This window comes from Thunnus thynnus, chromosome 11 (assembly GCF_963924715.1).
Source record: "Thunnus thynnus chromosome 11, fThuThy2.1, whole genome shotgun sequence".
Classification (NCBI taxonomy): Eukaryota; Metazoa; Chordata; class Actinopteri; order Scombriformes; family Scombridae; genus Thunnus; species Thunnus thynnus.
The window spans coordinates 10117631-10142442 of NC_089527.1; the positions used below are offsets into that span (position 1 = coordinate 10117631).

General features: G+C 40.3%; 3 protein-coding genes across 6 annotated transcripts in view; 1 reads left to right on the forward strand and 2 right to left on the reverse strand.

The window, feature by feature from the left end:
• Window positions 1–58: 58 nt before the first annotated feature.
• Window positions 59–11311, reverse strand: ccnt2a (cyclin T2a). Of its 4 annotated transcripts, XM_067603132.1 has the most exons (10): window positions 11112–11308; window positions 10378–10459; window positions 10133–10261; window positions 9764–9824; window positions 8160–8222; window positions 7453–7498; window positions 4337–4500; window positions 4106–4176; window positions 2155–3496; window positions 59–2005 (listed from the first exon to the last, which is right to left on the reverse strand). In XM_067603132.1, the coding sequence occupies exons 1-10, from the start codon at window positions 11267–11269 to the stop codon at window positions 1932–1934; spliced, it is 2190 nt and encodes a 729-aa protein (XP_067459233.1). In that variant the 5' UTR covers window positions 11270–11308; the 3' UTR covers window positions 59–1931. The 4 variants fall into 4 exon arrangements, with proteins under 4 accessions (XP_067459233.1, XP_067459234.1, XP_067459236.1 ...); XM_067603133.1 differs by lacking the exons at window positions 9764–9824; window positions 10378–10459; window positions 11112–11308; XM_067603135.1 differs by lacking the exons at window positions 8160–8222; window positions 9764–9824; window positions 10378–10459; window positions 11112–11308.
• Window positions 11312–12815: 1504 nt separating this feature from the next.
• acmsd (aminocarboxymuconate semialdehyde decarboxylase) lies at window positions 12816–18333 on the reverse strand. The gene is made up of 10 exons (XM_067602617.1): window positions 18174–18333; window positions 16851–16895; window positions 15945–16041; window positions 15789–15838; window positions 15238–15474; window positions 14951–15044; window positions 14439–14534; window positions 14175–14347; window positions 13496–13594; window positions 12816–13039 (listed from the first exon to the last, which is right to left on the reverse strand). Exons 1-10 carry the CDS (start codon window positions 18228–18230, stop codon window positions 12977–12979), a joined length of 1011 nt encoding a protein of 336 aa, XP_067458718.1. The 5' UTR covers window positions 18231–18333; the 3' UTR covers window positions 12816–12976.
• Window positions 18334–19348: 1015 nt separating this feature from the next.
• Window positions 19349–24812, forward strand: part of LOC137192433 (transmembrane protein 163a-like) — a 67642-nt gene continuing 62178 nt past the window's right edge. The window contains exon 1 of the mRNA XM_067603137.1: window positions 19349–19943. Coding sequence (XP_067459238.1) covers window positions 19742–19943 — 202 coding nt within the window. The 5' untranslated portion in view covers window positions 19349–19741. The remainder of the gene's footprint in view (window positions 19944–24812) is intronic.

The window sequence follows — 24812 nt, forward strand, 5'->3', positions numbered from 1 at the left end:
ACTGTTAGAATCTAGCAAGAAGGATACATGCATAATAAAATGACAGCAACAATCAGAATTTATACTGTCAGGGTAGTAACATCTTTGAGGTTTATTTTTAATAATAAGAGGGGGGAAAAAAAGGATGTTAAGGGTGGCTTATGCTTTTGTCCACAACTGCTGTTATTCTGACTGCCCAACTGTGAAATCAGGGTACAAAGAAACCAGCCTCACTAAGCATTTTGCACACTAAAAAATAAATGAGTAACCCAATCAAGGACAGAGTGGACTGGGTCATGTCAAGATTTTTAGAACAATATAGTTTAATGTAGGTAACTGATGTAAAGATGTGTTAGGTCAAGAACATGGTTGTAAACGTAAATTCAACTAACTGGACGAGGATGTGAGTGAAACAAGACCTATCAGGGATGTCAACACTGCGGATACTTCCAACATATCCAGCAGGTCATCTTGCATATGGCCTATTAGTCACTGTTCTGAGAACTCTTGTTGTGATTGGAACTGAGGGAACAAGTGTTTCTTTTTTTTTTTTTTCTGAATAGTACCCTGTTAATGATTGATTGAATACTTACGTGTATCCCCTTTCCAAGCTATGAAACTATGTCCAATGCACTTCAAAGTAAAAAGGGTTATGTAAACTTTTAATAGCACACTACTACCGTCTTTGTCAGGTTTCTGTTTTCTTTTTGAGGCACAACCTTTGGCATTCTGCTTAAGGTCTACTTAGAGGTCCAAAAAAAACAAAACAAAACAAAAAAAACAATTTTTGGTGAAAATCATATCGTTATGATGATGTGTTGAGTAGGTTTTGGATGTGCCCATGTTGCTGAGGGCATCAACTGACGTTTCCTGTGATGGAAAAGTTCAGTGCAGCACCCTCTGTAGGAAGGCTGTAAGAAGCACACACCACTGGAATGCTGCAATCATTCACCCATGATGATGCCCATATGTTGATCAACAAAATAAGTACTTTATAGGTTTTATAGTTATCTTGTTATACTTACAAGCAGCTCCAAACCTGAGTAGTCATGGTATAGCTTTTTTTTTCTTTAAACATACAAAAACGTATGTACATTTATCTCCACTTTCTGTAAACAGCAAGTGTGTTCTCCTTTTAAATCCCTTTGATGATTGAAACATGCAAATCTTACGCACAGTACTTAAGTATAAAAAAGAAATCAAGACAAGAAAGTAATTGAGGAGATGAAACTTTACACCTAAAAAAAAAAAAAAAAAAAATAAAATAAAATTAAAAAAAAAAAAAATGCATCCATCAACAGTGCTAAATGGAATGCCAGCAAACATAACTTTAACTCATCTCCATCTGGCCACTGGCTTCCTCCATACAATCGCGGAAATGTGATTCAATTTTTGAAACAAAAAAAAAAAAATAAAAAAAAAAATAGAGGAAGAAACTGAAGAAAGACATGGAATATGCACTATATCCCCATGTCTTTTATAGTACTTGTAATACTTATGTTTTCTCATATGGAGATCTGAAATACAGGGAAGGACTTCCCTTCGATGTAAATACACACTCATTCCCTCCCCACCACACACACACACGCACGCACACAAACACACACGCACGCACGCACACACACGAACACACATTCCTAGACCCATTTGAGGAGAAAGGAGAACCAAGCAGCAATTTGACACCAACAGAAAGATGGGACTGAGCATCACAGCCCACAGGTCTGACAGTCAGGAAGCATAATTTTTCACCTTTCTTGTCTCTCAGAAACTGAGAAGTCCAACAATACATTTCATTTTTTGCAGTTTTTCTGCCTTTCAGTAAAGGGTTTATCATCACATAAAGAGTTATTTTCCTAGGGCACTTAACAGGGAGGTGAGCATAGTCTTTAGTTTCAACTGTGGGTAGTTTGTTGCCATTTCCATGTGATGGCCATGGCTGCAGAATGGTGGACTCAGTGTCTCTGCTCTCCCACTTCATGTGGCGATTCACTAGGAGGAAGGTACTGCTGAGAGGTCCGCAGCCCACCTGGGTGTGACAGGAGGGGAGGAGGAGAAACAAGAATAAGGAGGAGGAAGAGTGGGGAGGGAGGTTAGCCATAGAGCTGCAAGCCAGATGAGACACACTGCAGTACAGGAGAGGAGGAGGAAAAAAGGGGGAAGAAAAAGATGAGATACCTGCAGCACCAGTGCCACCCTTGGAGATTTTGCTCAGTTTGGAGCTAGAAGTGGAGGATGAGGAGGGAGGGTGGTGGTTGTGGCTGGCCTCGGCGTATGCCCTCTTACGCGATGAGGATGAAGACAAAGAGGTGGATCCGGGATGACCGAGCGTCGTCACTTCCATGCTGACCAGTCCTGCAGGACCCCGCGGCAGGCTTCCCCCGCCACCTGGCCCCTCTGGTCCTCCTCGTCCGTTTCCGCTGTGTGTGTGGGGGTGACTGTGCTTGTGATGGCGGTGAAGGTTGTGATCCGCTCCACGATGCTGTTTGTCCTTGCTCACCAGCGGGCTGGAATGTTTATTCTTGTTGTTTGCTGCCATGCCTTCGTCTGATGAGCTGTGGCGCTCAGATGATGAAACCTTTATCTTCATCTTAAGCTCATCTTTGCCTGATGGTCCACTTTTATCTAGCTGGGAGCTGCCGCCAGACCCAGGGACAGCCAGGCGGACTTTTAGTGAGCCTTTGTCCCGTTTGTCACTGTGATGACGTCTATCTTGCCCTGAAGCTGAGGAAGGAACTTTACTTTTCATTGGGGAGGCAGTGGTACTGCCAGCACCACCATGGACATGCAGGGAGACTTGGTAGGGCTGTGAATGTTTTCTATGGTCTACTTGGCTCATAGAGGATGGTGCATAGGTAGAAGAGGAGGAAGACGATAGATCCACCCTCACATCGCTCTCCATTACTCCATGCTGCTCCTGCCTGCGTTTCTGCCCAGAGACAGCCAGCTCTGCAGCATGTTTCTCTCTGTATTTATCAAGAGACAGTTTCTGAGCTGGAGAAGGTTGTGGCAGAGGAGGCTGAGCTGGTGGAGGGTAGGCAGACTGAGGTGGTGGCGGATGCTTGCCTACTCCGCTCCCACCAGCTCCTTTTTGTTCCTGTTTGACGGGGTTGAAGTCTACTGTTTTCTCAGTTCTGTACACCGGTGGATGCTGAAGCAATGAGGAAGCGGAGGTCTGCAAGGACAGTGTCTGCTCTTGATGAGGGATGCTGAGGGGTTCCGTTTTTATACAGGTGGAAGAGTACCCTGCTTGGCTCTGGTTGCCCTGGGGCCACTCGCTGTGGCTGGCTGGATTGTATGTGCCAGCCATGGCATCCAGAGATAGAGATGCACCTCCAGACTGGCCAGGCATTGGGACAGTGAAGGTGGCGGCCGCTTTGGAAAAACTTGGGTTTGAGGATGGGACTCCGAGGAGCGAGGCATCACCAAGGGAATGGTCTTGGAGCATGGAAGGCCCGGCAAAGGAATTATCTGCCAACTGGTTGCCCTCAGACTTGGGCTTTTTGGCAGCTTGTGTTGCCTAGAGGGTAGAAAGAGGATATTTGTGAAGCTGTGAAGAGTCTGGTTTCAGTTAGCAGTAAGCTCCCTGGGCAGTGGCAGTGGGACAGATAATCATTTCTCTTACAACATCAAATCCTGTATGAATGAATATATGAGATATTAACACTGGCACCAATATTGACATATGGTTCTTTCTCCATACTTAGGTGTACATTTATGGTTCTTTTACTACAAACTTGAACTGTCTTCAAAACTGGATCCTGACATGTGAGCTTTTTGCTTGTTTAAAAAAAAGATGCTGCTTTGGTACCAACATCTACTTTAATCATAATTGTCTATAAAATTCTGTGAAACTGAAAGCATTTCATAATGCAAGAAAAATGTAGTATTTGTTTGAGAGAAAAATAACAAAACATTTCTGCCTTTTGCCTTCTTTTTTCATTTGGATAATGTGGCATTTTAATTTTGGATGTGCCAACTCAAAAGATTAACAGCTGTTTTTTTTTTATTGTTATTGTTTTGACGTCGACACTGGCACTATATGAGCATGAGCAAAACAAGCACTGATAAAAAAAGGTTTATTACAGGCTAGTCTGTGCATAAAGAGCAGAGCAGCGATGTATCTTACCCTCCAGTTGCGTATTCTCTTTAACCGACTGGGCGTCTTCTCCAGAATCTGCAGAAACTCGTGGGTCAACTCTATAAAACATGAATGCGGTCGTCAAACACCCTCAAATTGTGCTGCTAAATTGACACGACACAAGCGCATACATAGGAAGAACATTAAGATATAAAGAAATCGCTGCAAGGTTAAGTTATTCACTGTAACAGCTTATGGCAAGGTAAAATTCAAACTCACCATCAAGCAGCTCAAGTGTGACAGAGCTGTCCACATACTCCCACCAGTGTTTGCCATCAGTGGAAACTGGGATCTCCCAGTTGGACCACTTGCATGCCAGGTGGATGCACACGCAGGCGATCACCGTGGGCTTGTACTGGAGGCAGAAGGTAGTGAGGTGTAGACTGTGTAGTGTGTGAGGGTATGCGCAAGAGGTGTGCGTGCGTGCGTGCGTGCGTAAGTGGATGTGTCACGTATTTTGGATATGGGAATGTGAGTGAGTTGATTCAGGCCAGGCGTGGTCAGGATTGGTCCCACATGTGGAGAAAAGAGAAAGAAAAACACAAGAGGGAGCAGACAGATTTAATTCACTGTTAGCAAAGATTGGGGAAGAAAAACAGAATTGTTTAAAAGAGAAGCTATTTGCTTTTGTTGATACAGTAAACTCTGTTTGACCATGTATCGTGTGTCTTTCACGTCAAACACAATTCACACTCGGGCCAATTACAGGTGACATCTCTACCAAATATATGATTCGGGTACTGTAAGGACACCATTCCCATAAAATATTCAGTTGCATCATGACACAGCGATTCATCTTTTGAGGAACTTTGCTGGTTTAAATGGGTGGGACATACAAACAAAATTGAGGAACATCATGTGGGGCCGGGAGCAAAAGCTAAGTGTGGTCTGCCCATTGTGAAACGCACTGAACCCTGAGGCCACTTGTGACACTTGCATCATGGTACGGTTTCCTCATGAGGAGCTGCTCATACAACCATCTCTGTCTGTCTCAGTTTCACTTTCTGCATTAAGAAGGACAAACGCAGTGGGTGCTCCAGATCCGTGAATATGACTCGGCACCAGTGCTGCCGGTGTTAGGGGTACGTGAAATATATGCCGTCAATATTGAGAGATTTTCGTAAACTGAATATCATACCTAATCTGACTTCTGCCTCATGGGTAAATCAGCATTTAATGTGTCTAACATGTACCAGTGCAGTTCTGCACCAGTGGAATTGCAAGAGCCAAACGTATCGCAAGTATAGATCATGATTAGACAGTACAACAGGTTCATATCACATCACAAATAACAAATAAAAAGACAAATGCTACCATCCAAGTATTCACAGCTGAAATATCAACACATACTGCTACTAAAACATTTCAAAATTACCACTGAAAGATTGGGTCAGTTGTTATTAGGAAGAACAGGTCAACCTTGGGTCAACCTGAGGTAAACATAATATAACTGTCTGTGGTGCAATATTCTGAATGCAAGGTTCACTTATTTTGCTTTTAGCTTTCGACTGTATGCCAGGGTTTTACCTAGGTTGGTGGTTGGCTCTGTGTATGTGTGTGTGTGTGTGAGCTGAGCCCCGCCCTCGGTCAAAGACTGCAAAGAGCAGAGGAGAGGACAGAGAAGCTAGCACAACCATAAATGACAATAAAACACGAGAGATCTCTCAGCATGTTTTTTCCTGTTCATTCGGCTTCGGCGCTGTGAATAAACACTTGGGCGCTACACGTAAAGCTTCATTTATATGCCCGAGCGGACGCGTACACCGACAGCTGCGGACACCAAGGACGAGTAGTTGTTCTGTTTATACTACCTTGTTGGGTCCACTCGGAGGACGTGTTCCACATGTGCGCAGTAGATCGCCGTCTACAGGAACACAGCGTTTTGACCCGCAATTTGTTGTGTCACGCGGACCCTCACGGACGCGGAAAATAAAATTTCAGCTTAAGTGTTATAAAAGTAGGGAAAAACCCTGTATGCCATCACCTCTAGAGAAGTGAACCTTGCATTTAGAACAGATGTGTGCTCCCAAGGTCAAGAATGAATCTCCACAGTGAGATAATCTAAATCTGGTTAATAACGGTTAGCGCTGAAGTTTCTTCCCTGTTTGCTGAAGTTTGGTGCCACCGAATCAAAGACTCTGAAGGAAAGCCTTGTCCATGTTATGGCTAGATTCAAGTGTTCTGTGATTTTACTATCACTATGTTTCAGCATGCAGCTTTGGAAAAGCCAACTAGCGAAAAAATTGGCAGCACTGCATTTTAAAACATATCTGGTAAAGGCTGGATGGTAACCTTGTACTGCGAGACAAGTACAATGTCTGGAGTGTGCTCTGTCAGATTGCAGCAGCCTTAAACAAAGCCAGCAGTTAAAGCAAACATTTGAAAGGATTTGGCTAATGACTACATTTCAAATAATTTCACATTATACATCTAAAATATTTTTAAAAACATGGGTGATGCGTGTCACCGTGATTAAATTAAAATAAATCAATCTCAAAAATCAAACATCCAGACATTGTCAACTGATCTGAAGTAGCTGAAGACAAAGTTAACTACATTAATACCAATTCCTTATGGCTACTTTAAACAAACCCTTTAAGGACCCAGTTTTCAGACTAAAAGACATGTCAAGGAGGACGTTAAGTCCTCACTTTAGAATTAATCATGATCACCAAATTCATTTTCATCCAAACCCAAGAGATACTCAATAGCTTAGTGATATGCTTAATATTCTAACACTGCAGGTCCTTAATGGGTCACCATTATGTTTTTCTTGTAACATCTTTAACATTTATGAAAAATATTGAACAGCTAGAAAAAAAATATGCATTTAAAAAGACAAGCATACTGCAAAAAGGTGACAAATATTTGAGGAGATAATGCATTTTGAACAAATGGATATGAAAGAGAGAATTTTAAAAATGAATTTGCGGTACTTACCGGAAGGACCTCTACGAGAAATGTTTACATCTCTGATATCTTTAGCTGCTATTCAGGCTACCAAAGTGTCTTTCTTTTAGAATTATGCACTTTTTCGCAACCGAACAAACATGTGGGTTTCAAGCGCACCACTACACTTCACATCTTGCATTCAACCCATCTGTGCCAACACGTGGTCCCTTGTACAATACACCGCACTGCGACTGGGGCCGGTAACGCTACAAGCCACCCTGTCCCGCTCCCTTTGAACAAGGGAGGGGAGCTGAGGGGAGGAGGCAAGCGTCCCAACAACCACCAGCGCAAGTAGGGCCCGTTGGACACTGAAAGGGTACCCTGCATTACAGGAAGCTATGGTGTGCAGTCAAAGTGCAACAAAGGAGGGGCAGGATAACAACCTGTTGGTAGCCATGAAATAGGAAGTCTGTGCCAGATCCTTGCTTGCTGTAAGAGAGAGAGAAAGAGAAAGATATGGAAGGAAAAAAAGGATTAGCGTTGCTGCAAACCAAAAGCATTTCTATCATTAGGACAAGAACTGCATGTTTAGTTTATTTTCAATGCGCTTCTTAAGCCAAGGCCAAGACTGAAGACAACACATAAAATGTTGCTGCATTATAGAATTTATTGTACACTGAAAGATTTTTATAAATTAAGCCCGTCAGTAGAGCTGGGAGATAATTCTGTATTATTGACGAATAACTTGTAGTGTTACTGTATCACGATCATATTATGTTTTCATTTTACAAATATTCAGTTTAGCTAATTAATAATTAGTTTGAAATCCAAGTAAATTCAAACTTAAAAGAGGAGTAACACATCGAAAATGTGATATACAGAATAAGATGGCAAAATCCGTGTCACAACATTTAGCAATAAAAAAAAAATAGATGTATACAATTCAGTCTGGGACTTGGCTCAATGAGCCTCAGTACATGTTTTTTTATGTGCTATATCATATAATGAACTCAAAAGATCATCAAAAGAACAAAGGTGTGTGTTCAAGTAAACATTAAATCATGAGGATTTTTCACCCCCCTCCCCACCCACATCTGAGGTGGGACAGACAAGAGCAGAGGGCACAAAGAGCAAAGAAGGAAGCCTCTACCTCGCACTAGCTGGGAACATTTCACCACATCAGTGTGTGGGTGATCAATAGTAATTTCAAAGCCTGGAACAAAATACATGACAGGTGAGTTCAACACAGACACAGTTGGGAGGTGACATGTCATTTTATGATTAAACAAACAGATCTATCACTCAATTTTACGACTATCCATTCAGATTCTAGTAGGTATTTACACTCCGGTTTATCAGGAACACCTAGATGAAACTAATGCAGTATAACCGCTACTATCTAATCTCCATCGAGAGTGTGCTGGCGTACTGTCTGTCCTCTGTGTGGTATGCCATCTGCTCAGCAGCGGACAGGAGAGCCCTTCAGAGGGTCATCGGAAGATTATCGTCTGCTCGCTGCCCTCTTTGGGGCACTTATTCAGTCACTTATTCCTCAGTAGAGCAGCCAACATGCTGAAAGACCTATCCCACCCTAGACATCATTTGTTTGACCTGCTGCCCTCTGGTAGATGCTTCACGTCCATCAATTCACGGACAAACAGGCTTAAGGACAGCTTCTACCACAGAGTCATATGAGAGCTGAACACTGTCTGTCTGTGACTAGTCAGTGCTACAATACTAACAATTACATTTATAGAACGCTGCACAGATGTCTACATGCCACCTGCGCATTTATATGTATATATTCCTAACTGCACTACTTGTATATAGGGCCACTGCAATCTAGGAAATGTGCAATATCCTGAAGTGCAATATCTCAGTTGCAAATAATTATTTTTTATTGTATTGTTTTATACGTTACAGCAAATAAATATATATTTTATATATATTTAGCTAGTTTGAACTCTTTTCTAATTTTAATCGCTGTTTGTTATATGTGGTTATTCAATTTTGTTGTACCCCGAGGAATGACAATAAAGGAATTCTATTCGAAAGAAATGCCTTTCAGTATAAATCAATACACTTCCAACAGCACCAGAAACTACAGCCTCCTAACTGGCCATAAAATACACACAATCTATCTAAAACAAACTACCTAAAGACGGAATATTATAGCATTCATAGAGAGATGATATAATTGAGGACTGCTGTATTATACTGCAATAGGTTTATCTAGGTATACCCAATAAACTGGCAAGTGAATGTATATGTTAAATAGGGATAGTGGAACTTGATCTTGGTCGGGCAGTTCATTTATGTACGTTCTAAATTAAGTGCAATCAAATCAGCTCTAACCACTTTCACTCTGGATGGCAGGCATTTCTCAGTATTGCATGTAATCAATACATGAGCACAAATTGTTGTGGCCATAAAGTTAAAATGAATACGAGATCAAATTTGCAAGATATTCCAGTGAATAATTCCATAAAGCCTGATCAATAATATGTTTCATGACTAATGTCACCATCAAGAGAATGACATGTCACCTTAACATGACTTATTGAAAATATCTCACAATATACCCATACAGCAGCTGATAAAACATTCCACTCAACAGGCTGTGATGAATAAATTCAACAGTGATCAATAGCACTACTCCCTTACTGATAATGATAAGCCAATGATAATGATTATGATAAACAAAGCGCTCGCTCTCTCTCTCGCAAGTCATCCACTCCCGTCACCACTACTTACCCAGGGTCTGCAGCACTATGGATTCAAGTATCACCAGCTCTTGAGCTTGCTGGAGGTATGCCTGAAGTTTGATAGACAGTCATTACATAACAATTGTAATGAGTCTATTAATCTTACCTAACAACTGATTTCAAATGGCCAAAACTCCAAACAGAGAGGCTCATTTCACTATTAATGTAAGTGTTGGTAGGTGTAGGTCTGTGTTACACACCAACAGCAGGCCAGAGCCGGAAAAATAAGCCCGTTGTACAGGGCATGGCACAGCCAGTTATACATAGGGAAACCATGACCAATGAGCGAACTGGAAAGACAGATGTGGAAAGGGAAAAAACTTACAACCATACAATGTGTGCAACTACCCGAACTTACATTACTTTTTGTGTCTAGAGGCGATTCTTGGGGATTCAGGCAGGCATGTGCAACTTTGATCACATGTTCGAGTTTCCGAGGTTGCTCTTCCACTTTTGCGGCCAAGAATAAGGTGGTTGGAGATATTGTCTGTATAGAAGCATCGACACATTTAAATACAGACCCAAACTAAGCAATGTACTATCTGTCACAGTCACCCCAACAGGTTACGGATCCATTGTAGTGTTATGTAAAAGAATACTTACATTCCTGTGGAATTTGGTGAAAGAGTGGTGCATATAAAATCTATGCATGTAAACAATAGCTGTATTTATTGTTAATTGGGAGCTGGAGGGTGTGTCAAGGAACATTTTGAATTGGCTGAAGTGAACAATTTAGCTATATTCTATTATACCACGCCACGCCTCATTATGCAGTTTTTTACACATTAAAAGGACTGTTCACAATGGGCAAGGACAGTGAGAGTAAAGAAACGTGTTTAGTTGCGCTCACGACACGATTTATCAAGCCAGGTGACTTAGCTTAACTACTGCTGCGTCGAAATAGCAAGAAAAATGTCAAATGACAGGATTCTACATCATCTTACGCGGTCTAATGGAGCATGTCGTTGTTTGACAAACTAAGCTTTATCGGGAAGAGAGAGTGAGACATTTTTATTAGTTGACAATCGGCTGGAACTGCTGCAAACTCGCTTTAAGGCCTTTTCGCCGTCGACCCTAAGCTAGCTGGTTAGCATGCTACATTAGCGCGTGGCTAAACATGAATCTAATGACATTGAGATTCCAGATTATGATTATTACAGTATGGCCATGTTGCAATCAAATACGAAAATAAAACCATAAAAATCGAAAAGTCACGAATCTTGCTCCCTAAACCTCAGCATGCAGTTTAAAATGAGCTAACGGTGTCGGGCCCGTAACCCCGGTTAGCGCCATGTCTCACTTACTGACCGAGGGAGACGTTTGTTTACAAAGGATACACGTTGAGTCTCTGACCCATGTCTTGGATCAGATTCGCCGCTTGTTGTCGGTAGGACAGCTCCCGGTCTGGTTCTACTCCAAATCGGCGGGACGGTGTGTTTTCGAGTTGCTCCCGGGTGAAAAACCATTTCGACGAGGATCCCCGGCACGCCGCCATTGCTCTCCAACGTTCACTTTGGGCATCGAGAAAGCGGATGTGACGTTTTGGTGTCGCACAGGAAAACCACTTCTTCATGCGGCTGTTAAGCGTATCCATGGAGATATAGAGCTTCAAATGTGAATATATCCAAATAAATCAGATAAACTTGTGCCATTTTATAATAATAATAATAATAATAATAATAATAATAATAATAATAATAATATTTTGTACCGCACATTTCATAGTGAAACTCAAACTGCTACAGTATTATTAACGTAGAACATACAACAAATTATACTAATAAGAGTTAAGATGAAAAAGGTTTTTAGGCCATTTTTTTAAGGGTCTGTGCTGCCCTCACATGGTTAGGAAGGCTGTTCAACAAGTGTGGTGCAGCAGAGCAGATGGCACTTCACTATGAATTCAATGTATTCACAGTTTTAACATTACATTTAGCGTAGGTCCGTTTGCAGGACTGATATTAGATAGCCACAGTTACAATGAACTAAATCGAGTCCATGCAACTTAAATAACAGAGAATATCATTTACTTACTCTTATCCAGTTTTCGTATTTCTTTGTGTGTACGTCTGAAGCAGGTAAACAAAGGAGTTTAATTTTCAATTCGGCAACAAGAGGGTAGGACGTCTTTTCCACACAGAACAAGTCATTATGCATAATTTGTGTTTCATTTATCTATCTTAAAATTGTACCTGTTTATGCATCTTACCTGGATTTTGTCCATAATCTTGTATTGCATATTAACTGGATATTGTGCTCACTTGTTTGTAGTGTGTGACAGTTGTATTCATCTGTTAATGTTGTTTGTATTTATTGTTGTAAGAATGTTTATACTGCTCTCTTGGCCAGGTCACTCTTGACAAAGAGAATTTAATCTCAATGAGACCTGTTTAAATAAAGGATAAGAAGATCCTAACTAGACAAGGAAGATAAGAGAATGCTTTATCTCTAAGAGCTGAGTTAATCCTTGCATAACCCGTTCTTTGAAGCAGAGAACATAAATCTATTATTGCAGCTTTTATTGAGCAATTCTCTATTTGCTGCTAAGACGTGAGGGATCACTTTAACAGGGAAGGGTTGAATTGTGTTGTGGATGATATGTACGGCAGCTGTAGCAGCCCTGTATCCTTTTGGGTACTTTAACAATTGGATTGACTGCAAATGTAGCCCCATAAACATTAAGCGTTAAGAGTTCTCTCTTTCTGTTTATGAGGTCTGTAACAAGCTTAAAAAAGATTTTGGTGTGGATCGCAATGACTTTGTCGTTCCATAACATGTATAGGAATAATAACAACGCTGCATCTCTGAAGGTAAGTGGTAGCAAATTGGGCAGCCTTATCATTATAACTTTTCATTTATGAGCTATAGGATGTGTTCAAGCCAATGGTTTACACACGGCCATAAAAAGACTTAAATAAAAGAAACATTACATGTACCATTACAAAACAAAATCTAATTGTGAAACAAAACTATAATTAATGTTGATCACATGCCATTCTAACTGCTTTTATTTAGTTCAAATAAATGAGGCAATTCACAAATTATTGACAGTTAAATATTTAATTACATAATTACATCAAACAGTGATACAATTGCTTAAATCTACTATACAGACTAATCCAAAATATTTTTTTTGAAATCATCCAACATGTGACTAAAACATTTGCACTCGAGTGAAGCAGTCAAATCTCAGATTTTCATGTCACTCAAATTGTTCTTGCTTCAGGCCCAAAAATTCCAGTGCATTTCCAGCAAGCAGTTTATCCTGCAACACAAAAGAGTACACACCGTATCAAATAAGTGAGGCTCATTGACATGTTTTTAATAGTTTTTGGACAACAACAGAGTTCTACGGCACTGAGGAATATGATATATCAGATTTAGATACACACACAATATTTATAAGTACGGTGTGGTCATTGTTGGTTTTGCCGACATTACGAAAAATATAGAAAATCTTTTTTTTTTTTTTTAACAAATTCTGTCATTAATTTACACAAAAACATTTTAAAGGTAGTATTTGTGCTGAATTTATGTTTTACTCTTTGGGCTACGTCTAACTAATCTTTCGATGACTAATTGTAAAATCTCCATTCCACTGCTGCAAATGAAAGATAGCTTCTTTTCTACCTAGCTATTTACTATTGACAATGTAGAGACAATTCACAACAGCAATGTTGAGGTATCTACATTGCCTAAATAAAGGCAAGGAAAATGTTACCTTCAGTTCGTCATCAAATTCATTCATTGACTCGATCAGGGCTCCAGGCTGCAGCTCACCCAGCGGGAATGGATAGTCTGTTCCCAGCATCACTTTGTCCTGAAAGGAGAATACATTGTGAAACATTTAATGAGCATGTGCTAATAAGCACATGACATTGCTGACTGTATGAAACAGTGTAAAATAACTGTTTCTGCTTTTTAACAGTCTCATAGTCGAGCAGTTGCGGGCTTGGTAAGAGTGCTACACATCAGATGAGCACTCTGCAGCTTTAATTAGCCTGGATACACAGTTTTTGGTTCTCAGGTTACTGAAGGTTATTTTGCCTATCAACCCAGCTGGGCTAGCAACAGTAGGTTAGCTCAAGCTCCCAAGTATCTGCTCTTTGAATGAGTAAGAGCAGGATTTAATGGCAGCTTACTTGTATGTAATGTCAGCATTAGAGTATGGTGTCACCTATCAGAGGGATCAGTAGATTTATGAAGGCACAGCCTGATACCCACTGCAGGGCCTAATGATAAGTCAAAAAATAATTTAACATCAATACCGGGCTTCCGAGTGTTCACCAAACTTTATTAACTATTAACCCCAGATCTGTTAAAACTCCCCACATACTGCTCAGTATGTAGGAGCCCTTTCTGACCACCCATAAGACATGAAAGATGAATGAGCAGCTTACTTTTCCAATAATATCAATAAGCAACTTCAGGGCGATGGGATCATGAACAAGGGAGTCAGTGTAGAAAGAACCGAGGTATTTCCGTGGATTGATCTTGTTGTCCACAGCGCACAGGTCAGGACGAACATTGTGGCCATGTTCAATTCTGCCAATGGTGAATGGGAAAGAGCCACCTGTAAAAGGATTAACAAATATCATTAGTGCTTATAATTACTCTGCTGTGACTTTAATGTACTACATTTGAAAAGCACATCTGGTGTTTACCTCCATGAGCAAAGCAGACTTTCAATTTAGGAAATGTCTCCAGGACACCTCCAAATATCATTGAACAAATAGCCATGGTTGTCTCTGACGGCATGCCTTTGAGATGGAAAAGACAGCAAAACACAATGTTTCTTTTCATGCTGTATTTCAATTAAACGTCTTGTTATTAAGATGATATAAGTGGGTTAATATATTAAGTGGCAGAAGGTTAATCAAAACACAAAATTAAGCAATTAAGCACAAAATTACTGGTCACCGTTGACAAAAATCACAATGCATCATGCAATAGGATGTTTAAGCTAAAATACTGGCTTCATCAATCATTTTTGGAGATAGTTGGTACAATTTTAGCTGTGCTTTTTTCTACTGGTTTGGTTTGTTATGTGCTGATTAAATATAGAGTCATTTCAGACAAAAAAACTGCTGTTTCATGCAAAAGATGTGATTTATTCTCTGTTGACTAGACCAGGGGGAATATTCAAAATCTCTTCCTCCTATTCCATCTCCCTCACCCACCAGCCAGGGTAGCCAATACTTAGCCATCCTCCCATCTGTCTGCATGTCCCAGGGGTGGACAAATATGGAGCAGCCCAGCTCCTCAGCTGCCTGCATGGAAGACACACTGCAAGGTCAATATTTCTCAATGAATGAGAGCTTGACTTATGAATATAGAGGAATGTCACTTTAGTATGGAATTAGTCTAACCAGTGAGTTGTAAATACTGGTACGTTTTCTAATACAACACGCAATGTTCCACCAGGAACATTATAAGTATGTACTGCAGTATGCAATGTCTCACAGCATAGAAAGGATAGAGTTCAGCAGCGTTGAGGTCCCAGTTGTTTATATGTGAGCCAATCTGCACCCCAGGGAAGCCCAGTTCCTTTACGCAGCGCCTCATCTCCATCACGGCCAAGTCAGGGGCTTGCATGGGCAGTGTTCCCAGGCCCACAAACCTCTTGGGGTGGCTATGCACTGTCTGGGCCAAATCGTTATTTAAAATGACACAGAGATCCAATGTGTCATGAGGTTTGGCCTGAAATTACAAAATAGGATTAAAATGTAAAAGGTGAAATGTATTTTAGTCATTTGTTTTAGTGTTGATGCTTTTGAGTTGTGACTGAAGTGGAACAAAGATAGATGCAGTAAGTAGCTTTGCAGGCAAAGATATAAGCCGCTGTAGTATCACACAAAAAGCGCAACATTTAATTTTCCCACTTTTTTTAACAGGATTGTGTAGGTGCAGCTCACAGTTATTTTTCACACAGTGAACAACACTATATCGTTTCAGATCTCAAGTATACTGCAATGATAATTGATCAGATTTGCTCTGACATTAAGTGCACTTACCCAGTAACTGAACATCACAGGAACAGTAGAAAGGGCTTGGACTGTAACACCTGAATGTCATAATCAGAAACATGCTTTTTATGCATTTATAAGACAAAACTTTGTTTTTGTAGTCTAACATTGTTTTCATCTTTAATTTCATGTCTGTGCATATACCATGTTGATCCATGTCTCGTATGCGTGCGTTTGCATCCCAGCAGTTTTCTTGGATCACTCGAAACAGCTTCCCATCCTTCATCATGTTTGCTTCACCCTGAAACACAACATCCGCACCAGTCACAAACAACTACAATTAAAATGTTGCTTGTCTCTTCATTACAGAGTTTGTAGTTTGTTTCTCCGCCATGCAGACATGTTCTTGTTCATTTTATCTATTAAGTGTTAGAGTTTTCAAGCTCCTCCTGAGCTTTTTGGATTTCATAACACTTTCACAACCACATGATGGCACCAGACTGCCGGTTCCTGTTTCATGGAAACCCTAAAAGATGTAAACTTGCATTTATACCTGGCATTAAAATTTCATGACAGACAAAACATTTCTCGAGGTATATTAAAATGCAGACCTTAATACACAAACAATATCTGAGCAGTGTTTTTTCCCCAGTTTAAGGCTGTTATTGAGTCTCTCATCTTGGGTAAACCTACACTTGCATTACAATGTGGCTTGGAGTCCTGTCAGATTCTTTTTTAACATTGGCATCAGGACTTTAACAGCTGTTGATCACCAGTCTCTGCATAATTTGTATGCATCAATGTGACACATTTAACTATTCATTCTTATGTACAGTTTGCTGTACATAATTGTATTGGCTACACAGTTGCCAGGCTGTTTTGCATTCTGCTATGTTGCAGCTGTGTTTGAAGTGGATCTGACCACTGATGCAGTGGCACCGTGCTGAGTTCTGCAGCTGCTCACGTACTATAGTGAAGACTAGCCTGACAGTGCTCACAGATTGAGGTGCTGCTGGGAGAACCTGCTGCGTATACATAGTACACATCCTTCAGTTGCATAAGTGCTCCTATACCCTGTGTGTACACTCATGCAAAAAACATGTGACTCACCTTGCAGTGATGGTGAAGCTGGACAAACCCATCATATCCATACCTCTGAAACACATGAAAACCACATGATTATGCTTAATAATTGTAGGTTTTTAAAATATCACATCCTGGAGGACACTTATATAGCATATCTATGGTGTATTTGATTTAGAAGTAAAATCTAAATGTGGTCATGTTCTGGTATGTCCTATGCTCCCCGCTGTGGAAAAGCCTCTATTGATTGTGTTATCCCATCTGCAGTGGTGGATGATAGTCTAAAGGACTATCCACTCCAATGCCTTGGATAACTCAAAGTCAATGCCATCTGAGGCTGTTTACTCCTTTGCATACAGATGAAGTTGCAAATGATCTATGTGAGCAATATAACCAGTAAAGCCTCATTTCATATCCTGGCAGATCAGCAGTACAGTGTACTTTGTTGATGCCACAAGCTCCTGCTATTCGAAATGCAAAGTGTGTTTTACTCTCTTCTTATAAAAGTGTGAATCTATGTATTGCTGCAGAAACAGGGGAGTCACCTTCATTAAATGTGCAAGTTCATTTAATGGCAAATAACACATTTTAAGGTAAAAAGAACAGAAAAACATATCTAATGGAAAAAAGTTATTATTTTTGTAGGGTGTGTTGGACTGCTAACAATGAACAAGTAAGGCTAACGTCAACAAAATACAGGGGTTAAAAATGTGTGAGTGGTGATTATTATTTCCTCAAATTTACCACCTGGTCAGAATATCTTGTCCTAAAGTTGTTTACTGTTTGACTAGTGTGGCAATAGAGCTGATATACAATACTATGACAGCTAAGCTAAGCTATTACTTCTCAACTCAAAATACACTTACATAAGTAAATAAGTAATAAGTAATATAAAAGTAATATACATTTCTTCACTTATCAAAGGAGGAAGAGTGAGGGCAGAAGAGGCAGGTCATCTCCTGTTCAGCACTAAACATGGACAATCATTAGCTAAGGCCAGGCCTCCGTAGTGACAAAGACATAAGAGCGGGAACAGATAAGACAGGGAAAAGCAAGGCCAGTGCCACCTATTGATTAAAGTTTAACCACCCATAGAGAGCACAGATTTATGGAGTAAACTGTTAACCTCCTTGCTGACATTCCAATGGGAAACATCTGTACATTTTATTTTACTGGCATTCAGTAGTATTGAATCCAAGGATAGGCTTTAAGCCACAGAACTGACACAGATAAATGTTTGTTTTTTTAACCCAGTGAACTACACAAAATGAGTTCCAGCGTATAGATTGTGAGCTCCAGGCTGTTACAAAATCTCAGACTCTTAATGAGGTTGTGTTTCTCATTGCCTACCTGCTTCAAATCGGGCCATTCCTTTGGTAAAATGTGATTATGAATATCAATCTTCATCCTTCTGATTACCCTCAGGGGAACGTGGAGGTCTGCTGCCTGAGATCTCTCGCAGTAACTATGGGGAAATCCAGCAAGTTCACCCTCCGCCCTCAGCTAGAAACCAATAACCAACAGGTGAATGACTGCTGTTGAGACACTCTGGTCATTTATTACATAATCTATAAAACAAGCAGAAATTAATCATTAGTCTGACTAGTTTATTTAAAGCTGTAAGTAGTTGATATTCTTATATATTATTGCCTCAAATTACATTATTTACACCCCACCTCACTACAACCAGCACACACACACACACACACACACACACACACACACACACACACACACACACACACACACACGCACACACACTATAAACAATATGTTAAAGCAGCATTTCCGTGCAGCTGACTGGCTGCCAGCAGTTAAGTTTATGCTGAATCAGAGTGACTTTGGTGCTCACAGTTTTATGAGAGGAGGATGTTTTCAAGATGATACAGTTACATTATGATTAGACCTGACTTTTACTTGCCATTAATTTGCATATAGGCTGAGGCACAACTGAAAATCAGTGACCCACAGCCTGTACAATAGGTAAGTGCCAAGCTGATTGAGATTTTACATAATTGCTTCTTCATTAATTTATGCCCTCACTTGCCCACAACCCTGTGTTCCGGCGCCACCTAGTGGTTAATTGGTGTAGCCCACTAAAGTAATGAACTCTGTGAGTGACCACAGCAGCCCAGCAGGCAGGTTGTTTCATTAAAAAGGCCAGTGTAGGTCTGAAAATATATTTCACTAACTTTCAGTTCACTTCACTTCAATCAGGTGATTTGATTTGTGGCCAAATTAACGAGTTGCCATGTCTAATCAGAAAACTGTAAGGTAATCTATAATAACAACGTTGGCATTGTATGTTGCTTTATATATGACTGCTATCTTAAGATCTATTTAAGCTTTGTTTTGTTTATAGATAAAAGCTAGTTTATGGGGAAATTATCATATAATGATATGTTATGAGGGAATTATGATGCTTGAGTGATTCAGGACCAATGTCACTCAGTATTTCGACTATATGGGAATTAGGTGCTGAGTTCTGAGAGGAGGAGAGAAGGAGGAAGGGGAGGAGGAAAAAAAAAAAACTTGCTGGCACCGCCTGCCAGATTCATAGCAGATCTCAGCAATCTATCGCATCGCCGCATCTAACCCTAAACTGTTTGTAACTGGCTCCGTCGGACAGGGTATTTACATTCAGGCTGCAGAGCTGCCCCTTGCAGTGTAGAGTTGACAGAGAGGGAGTTGTTTCGCTGCTGATGCTGGGGAGATAAATCCTTTATCTCACATCTTCTCTTATCGCCATCTCTTCACCCCTCCACCCCCCTGCGCAATTGAGTCGACACCGGTGGCATATTGGACGCGCTGGATGGCTGCTGCACTTATCGAACCGGTGTGAATCTTTTTTTTCCCCCCATCATCATCATCTCCTCCTGCTTCTGAGCCTGAAAACAAAAACAACAACTGCAGCAACAATGACAGACCCGGCGACCCAAGAGTCCTACCCTGTCCCAGACCCGACTATTGTGGATCCCTGCCCGGCCCCCATGCGGAACGGCCAGTGCGCCCCGGATGGCTTCACCAACAACCATCACCAGCAAGCCAAAACCCCCGGCCAGACTGAGACGTTCACCACGGGCCAGGAGATGAAAATCACAGACAGTGTAGAGGGAGAAGGTAACTTCATCTATCTCTGTCATGTGTCATTCTGTTGTTTTTTTGTTTGTTTGTTTGTTTGTTTTAAAGAAAAGTTAAACCCTAGATGTTCATGTTTATGTCTGTGATTATGTGTGCCCGCGCGTTTATGTTAGAGAGATGGAAGGGGTATTTTTACCCATGTAAGGTATTTTTAGCCCGCTGTCATTTGAATAATTTATGATAGTCCTACATCAGCAGGATTCAGATTAAAGCAAAAGTTGTCAGTCTCATATTACGCTTAAAACATATCTGATATCCCCAAACTTATCCAGTCATTCATTCATTGTCCTTTCCATCCCCTCAGTGGTAGACATAGTTGTGATCTCAGATAGGCTTGCCTCAAGGGAAAAAGCTGCATACTGGAATTCAGTGTTACTTAAAACATGCTCTTAGTGGCACACAGACTCAGTCTGCTTTAAAGTTACATTCTGGTAATAGTCACATGAATACCTTATAAACCCTTAAGTGTAGTCTTGCTTGGTTTAGCACATGTGTGTGTTTGTGTGTGGTTTTTCTACTCATATAATCCCATTCATCATCTAATGTGCATAAAACTGGTGACACAAAACATTCCACAGTGGATAATAGGAGGGCCTCAGTTATTCAATCAGTCCTGAGCCTGTTGCTTATAGCCGTTCACTTGGTTAATTTGATCTAATGTATGTTTACTGGATGTGATTTTGAGGGATTACTGACATGTTAATTACACTGTGTGGCTTCCAGTAGCCTGCTAATGATATATGAGTGATTATTAAGTAATGAATACAAAGTGTAATTAGTGTTGTAACAGCTATATTGTTATTGATATATACTGGAAAAGAACCAAACATCTAAAAGAAAAAAAGAGACAAGAAAAGGCAGAGTGAATAATGATTTTTGTCTGCTTTATTAAATGTGTAAAAATGCTCTAATTGCATAAATGGCTTTAATGGGAAGATTTGAGCTTTTAGGAGGAATATTGAGCCAGAAGAGATACTGTTAATTAGTATCGGACTTTCATTAAGTTTCAGGATTTGTGAAAGACAAGAAAGAGTTATTTTTAAATTGTAAAAATCAAAGCACCAGTGGCTGAGATATCCAGACTTTTTGTGTGGGTCCAACTCGAAAAACAATGGATCCTCCATTTCCCATAATGCAACTCAACAGCATCTTTCATTAGACCTTCCCTGCCTGGTAAACTTCACATGAAGGGATTTCTGTTAAAAAGTTGCCAAACCAAAAACCATGATAACCCTGATGACATCACCATGACATCAGCAAGGATTATTTTCTCAAGACTTGAAAGAGCTCCTGTTTCCTAGTAAAGTGATTTTTGTGTGTAAAATTGGTGGAGTGCCCCTTTAAATGTCTGTAACCAGTTGTGTCATTTTGCCTGTGGTGTCAGGTAATTTAAATATCTCGTCTCAGAATGAGGGCCGCTGACAGAGATATTAAAGGCCATATGAGCTGCAATCAAGGAGGAAACTGTACTTAAAAAGTCAAGAAAGTTTTTTTAAAAAAAAAAATCAATCAAGATGTGTAGCAAAAGAAAGCTGCTGGCAAACATTCACACATCAGACATCTCTCTCTCTGTCATCTTCCCCCACTTTCCTCATCTCTCTCTTATTTACATAAATGTCCCTGCCATCGCTCTTAGAAAACCTTGGCAGTCTTATGAGTATGATTATCCATGTCATCTATCTTTCTAGTCTATTCCTCTCTTCCCAGCAGCATTATGATATACAGTCATGTGTTTTCTGGTCTTTTTTTTTAATGTAGCAAAAGTTTTTTTTGGCAAGTTTGCAACCGGCCTTTTGAGCTAAATGGTTATGTTAATTATTTTTTTGCAAAGGAAGGTGTGACAGAGAGAGAAAGAGAGAGAGAGAGAGACATGCATACACCCACCCAAACTGTGTGTGTGTGACAGAGAGACGTATGAGGAGATGTTGAGCACATGCCTTCTGTCTGATCCCCCCAGCCACGGATCATGTGAGCAAAGTGATTTAACCATGCTGTCTCACTTCCCCCTCTGCCACACACACAGACACAGACACATGCTGGATTGCTAGTTTAGCTCATATGGATTTACTCTAACTACTTTTAGTTTTATTCCAAATATATACAGTATATTTTACCCAAATATAAGATTATAAATTAAAATAAAATTATATAAAGTTTTTATGGAAACCATAGTATACATTCTTATAAACTTTTTGTGCATACTCTCCTTAGGTTCTGTACTGTAATATTTTGAGTTTTTGTGCCTTGTGCTATACATAAAAAGATAATACTTTCATTTAACCTCATTTTGCAATTAATGGGGGATAGAGTGTCGTAAAATTTAACTCACTTAAGCTTCATTTACGATCCTACTATTTCTGGGTTGAAAACTATCCTAATATCCAAAGGAAATCACTCTGGCTTCTGGCACCTGGTTCGGTGTTATCAAAACACAGCTCGTTCTCACTCCCAACTCGTCACACATCGAAGCTTGGTCAGGACCCCGTGGCGTCACTTTTTAACGCACTGGGTACCCCTTAAGTGTCACACCACAAAACAAAATTATTTTTTAACAGTGACTACCGTGATGCTTCGCATTGAAAAACGAGGCTAAAGGGGTACCCCGTGTGTTAAAAAGTGATGTCGGGGGTCCTGACCAAGCTTTGATATGTGACAAGTTGGGAGTGAGAACGTGTTGCAAAACATCACAAGTCATGATATGTGTGTTTTGCAATCAGGCAAAAAACAATATATCATGCATGTAACATGATTTGTCACTGCTATTTGAAGTCATGCACATTTTGTCATATGCTTGTCTTTCCTTGAATCCAACAAACTATAGACTCGTCAATGAGTGCCTTGGTTCCTCAATAAGTAAATGATCCAAATGTAAGAGAATTAGTCTTATGATCTGAAGTGTGTCACTACAGCTAAAATGTTGGACCTTATGACTCACCCTCACAGTTTATACCAAACAATGTTTATACAAAACAAGGCACACACACACACAATACGTTGCACAGTGTGACAGCTGGCTTAATTTGCCAATAATACAACAAACTGATCTTGCTCTTGACCCTGACTGAGGCCTTCCACAGGGTTTTTTTGTGTCCTTTAAGCACAAGCCATGTGATTATCTTTGATTTGCTTTCTTTAAAGAAATCAATTACAGCCAGATTAAATGATTTCACATCAGCAAGATGGTGAGAGATAAAGCTTCATTTATACTCCCAAGCGGACTTGTACATGGACAGCTGCGGACACCACAGATGCGTATTTGTTCTGTTTATACTACCTTATTGAGTTCACTTGGTGGACACGTTCCACGCATGCGCAATAGATCGGCATCTACATGAAGAAAGCGTTGTAACCGCATGGTCACAACAAATTGAAGGTACACAGATGTCTGCAGAGACCCTACGTGTATACCCTCTAATAGCGAAATTTACGTCACACGGACCCTTGCAGACTGTTGTGGACTTACAGACACAGAAAGTATCATTTCAGCTTGAGGGGTGAATGGGCCTGTGTTTTAAACATGTGACTGTTTTGATGTTTTCCCTTTCATGTCAACAAACTTTACATGTTTAAATGAAACCGATATGAGAATGATACTGAAGGGATTCTAGACTACTAAATAGGTACAATATTACGGTAAAGACATTAAATTAAAGCCCCCATAGTAGTTTTTGTCGTTCATGGCAGTTAAGATACAAATTTGACTAAATGTCAGTTAAAGTAATACATTGATAGTGCAAACAAAGGTCCGGCTCTCCAACAAAAACAAGTGGCCATGTTCACTGGTGGGAAGCTGTTGAAGGATTGTATCCTTGTAGCAGCACCAACTCCCTCTGGATGCTCTGTCCACACCATCTCATTCTGTCCCCACGCACACCAGACTAACAGTGGGAGTTAGCAGCAACAAGGACATGAACTGGCTGCTCCAGACTGTGAGAAAAGGAGAGAAATGCAAAAAAAAGAAAGAAAAAGAAAGAAAAATTGAGGATATAATGGCACAAAAATCACAATACTGTAAAAAGGGGGGAAGTTAAGGCGGATTTTCAACATTGAAGGGGAATACCACCAATTTTACACATAAAGGTCAATTCTGCAGTCATGAGGAGTACAATTCAGTATGGTTGTGTATCTTGCCTCTGGGGGAGCTGTGTCAAGTCTGAGAAATTTTAAAATTTTCATAAAGTCTCAAACCAGCTCAGCTTGAGCTTCGAGGCTTCATATTCTTCAAAGTCAGCCTGCATTATAAACTGGGTGCATGGAGTTTGAAGCATATGGGCATTAACAAGACCAGGACGGCTTAACAAAAAAGATGCTAGTAGTTTTATTATGGGAAACATAAGATATAGCATTTTACCCAATCTAGGGCCTAAACTCAAGATATCCCAGCCTCCGTTGCATCCATTTCTACTATTCGTTTAAATTCTGTTAGTATTACAAATTTAATGAAGCGCAGTATTAAAACACAATAGTTCCCCATTGACTCTTAAAATTGTTTGATTTGGCACCACTGAAAATTGATTCAATCATCAGATATGTTCTGTTATGTTCTCTATAAAAGCCTTTTTTAGTCCTTAAAACAATCATGTGACTTTATCGGCTCTCTATCAGCAGTGATTCTCTCTCTGTGACGCACACACACACATACACACACACACACACACACACACACACACACACACACACACACACACACACATACACAGATGTCCTCTTACCCCACAGTCAGTGTTGCCATTCACAGTGATAGTTTTGGGCCTGTAAGTTATGACATATTGTTTTTCAGTTGTTCAGTATCAGGTGGTTCATCACTAACCGATGAATAAAGGAAGCATTCTCAGCCCAATTTTGTCT